The 2,557-nt window shown below is 35.4% G+C and overlaps 1 protein-coding gene across 1 annotated transcript; it reads right to left on the bottom strand.

Moving 5' to 3' along the window:
- Nucleotides 1-589: 589 nt before the first annotated feature.
- LOC145043650 (GDP-mannose 4,6 dehydratase 1) lies at nucleotides 590-2,257 on the bottom strand. Its single transcript, XM_078992365.1, has 2 exons — nucleotides 1,627-2,257; nucleotides 590-1,454 (listed from the first exon to the last, which is right to left on the bottom strand). Exons 1-2 carry the CDS (start codon nucleotides 2,196-2,198, stop codon nucleotides 914-916), a joined length of 1,113 nt encoding a protein of 370 aa, XP_078848491.1. The 5' UTR covers nucleotides 2,199-2,257; the 3' UTR covers nucleotides 590-913.
- Between the last annotated feature and the right edge of the window lie 300 nt (nucleotides 2,258-2,557).

Genomic DNA, 2,557 nt, shown 5'->3' with positions numbered 1-2,557 from the left:
AAAAAAATTCCCCGAAATAATATATAATATATTATTATTGTGTTTTTTAATAAAAAAAAATACGATTTTTTTTATTGAAAATAATGTAGATGTTTATTTATTAATAAATAAATATAAGTTTTCTTCAAATGATTTAATATATATAAAAAAGAAAATCTTCAAAAAAATCTTTAAACTTTAATCTTATTAACGATCAACCATTATTTTTGTTTATAATTTAATCTTTAAAACCAACACTAACCAATTATAAATTACAAAGGTTATTTTTGAAAGTGTGTTTTATCGGTTTCAATTATTAAAATATATATATATATATATATATATATATATATATATATATATATATATATATATATATATATATATATATATATATATATATATATATAATCAAGGATAATTTTTTGTTAATAGAGCTAAAAATATAGGGACATTTAAACATTTCCCTTTTGTTATATTCATGAAGAAAAAAAAAGAATGGGGTTTTACACAAGGCACAATACCACCATTTTTAGTCATTTTCGTCATTTTTTGGTTAATAGCTCTATCAATCAATTGCCATACAATTACACACTTACAAACAAAAACGTTTAAAAAAAACACTATTTATTAAAAAAAAATACCAAAAAGTACATTATATATGCTTTTCCAAAACACTATATGACCCACAACCCCAACATGAATGGATTTCCCTCTCTATAAAGCCTCATCAACAAGGGGTTCTTAACTATAAATAAGAGATTACACTCACAAGTCAACCCCCAAATTAAACCAACATCTAAAAGTGAGAAAGAAAGAATTACAATTTAATAACTATAACCAAAAAATTTCAAGAAAAAACCAACAACAAAAGATAGGTATAGTATATCTAGTAGAGTTCATTTCACATACCAAATCAAGATCAAGATCAAGATCAAGGCTGTTGTTGAGCATCCATGAACCCTGCATCAACAAGAACTTTTTCCCTCTTAGCCAATTCAACATCTTCATCAACCATCATCTTCACCAACTGTTCAAACCCAACTTTGGGTTTCCATCCAAGAACTTTCCTAGCTTTACTCGAATCACCTTTCAAATTATCAACTTCTGTTGGCCTAAAATACCTCTTGTCGATTTCAACATGATCTTTCCAGTTCAAACCCACATACCCAAATGCCTTTTCAAGAAACTCCTCTACTGTGTGTGATTCCTCAGTTGCCACCACATAGTCATCTGGCTTATCCTGCTGTAGCATAAGCCACATTGCCTCCACGTAGTCCCCTGCAAAACCCCAATCTCTTGAAGCTTGTAAATTCCCCAAGAACAGTTTGCTTTGGAGACCGATCTTGATCCGGCCTACTGCCCTTGTGATCTTTCTGGTGACGAAGTTTTCACCTCTTCGAGGTGATTCGTGGTTGAAGAGAATGCCATTGCAGGCGAAGATCCCGTATGCTTCTCTGTAATTAACTGTATACCTGTTCCAGAAAAACAATGCTTGATTAGGTTCTGATCTGGAACTGAGTATAAAATGTGGATTCGAACATGGTAGAATTAGACGATTCTAGCTCAGATTTGCTCAACTTCTAGGAGAATTAATCGAATTGAAATATTTACTAGTCAATTTAATGAACATTCAAGTATTGTTACCAATGAGCCGCGCATTTGGAAGCAGCATAAGGCGATCTCGGATGAAAAGGAGTATCTTCGGACTGCGGTGGCGGAGTTGATCCGAACATCTCAGACGAGCCGGCCTGGTAATACTTGACATGAGTCCGGCCGCTAGTAGTGATATGAGACCTTAGGGCTTCTAGAAGGCGTAGCGATCCGGTAGCGACGACATCAGCGGTGTAATCAGGGATCTCAAAGGAAACAGCGACGTGTGATTGTGCAGCAAGGTTGTAGATCTCGTCGGGGGAAATTGTGTCGATCCAACGACGGAGGGAAGAGGCGTCTGTGAGATCGGCATAGTGAAGCTTCATACGCGCCTTGTGAACATTGTGAGGGTCGATGTAGATGTGGTTGATCCGTTGGGTGTTGAAGTTTGAAGACCGGCGGATCAGACCGTGGACTTCATATCCTTTATCGAGAAGGAGTTCGGTCAGGTAAGAGCCGTCTTGGCCAGTGATTCCGGTGATCAGAGCTACCTTCCGTTTCGAGATCGACAGTTCTTCGACGCCGTTGGTGGTGGTGGATTGAGATCTGTCGGTGCCGGATGCCATTGTAATTTTGACTAGAGAAGTGGATGTGAGAGGGTTTTGTTAGAGAATTTGCATTCGTGATTTATAAGAAACTATCAACAGGGGCGAGTGGAAATCACGCGCTTTCTTTTAGCACAATTATGAATTATATGCGTGACAGGCCAACGTGCTGACATTAAACCTCAGATCTGTCCATGTCGGTTACGGTTACCGTCTATTTTAGATTAACAATTTTCATTGTTTCATAATTCATATTTTCATTTGTTTGAAAAAAAAAGGATAAATATGATTAATTTAATCAATTATTTTTCAATAAATGGTAACAGGTTAAGTCATTTATCAAAATTGATATTTGTATATAACATCATGCAAAATGATGG

Source organism: Lactuca saligna, chromosome 4, assembly GCF_052625555.1.
Source record: "Lactuca saligna cultivar CGN05327 chromosome 4, ASM5262555v1, whole genome shotgun sequence".
Taxonomy (NCBI): domain Eukaryota; kingdom Viridiplantae; phylum Streptophyta; class Magnoliopsida; order Asterales; family Asteraceae; genus Lactuca; species Lactuca saligna.
Note: the sequence above shows the minus strand (reverse complement) of the source record. Positions and strands in the feature narration are given on the sequence as shown.

Coding starts and splice junctions, on each gene's coding strand:
- LOC145043650 (XM_078992365.1), bottom strand. CDS start 2,198: ATGGCATCCGGCACCGACAGATCTCAATCCACCACCACCAACGGCGTC. Junction 1,455..1,626: donor TCCAAATGCGCGGCTCATTG/GTAACAATACTT, acceptor TTTCTGGAACAG/GTATACAGTTAATTACAGAG.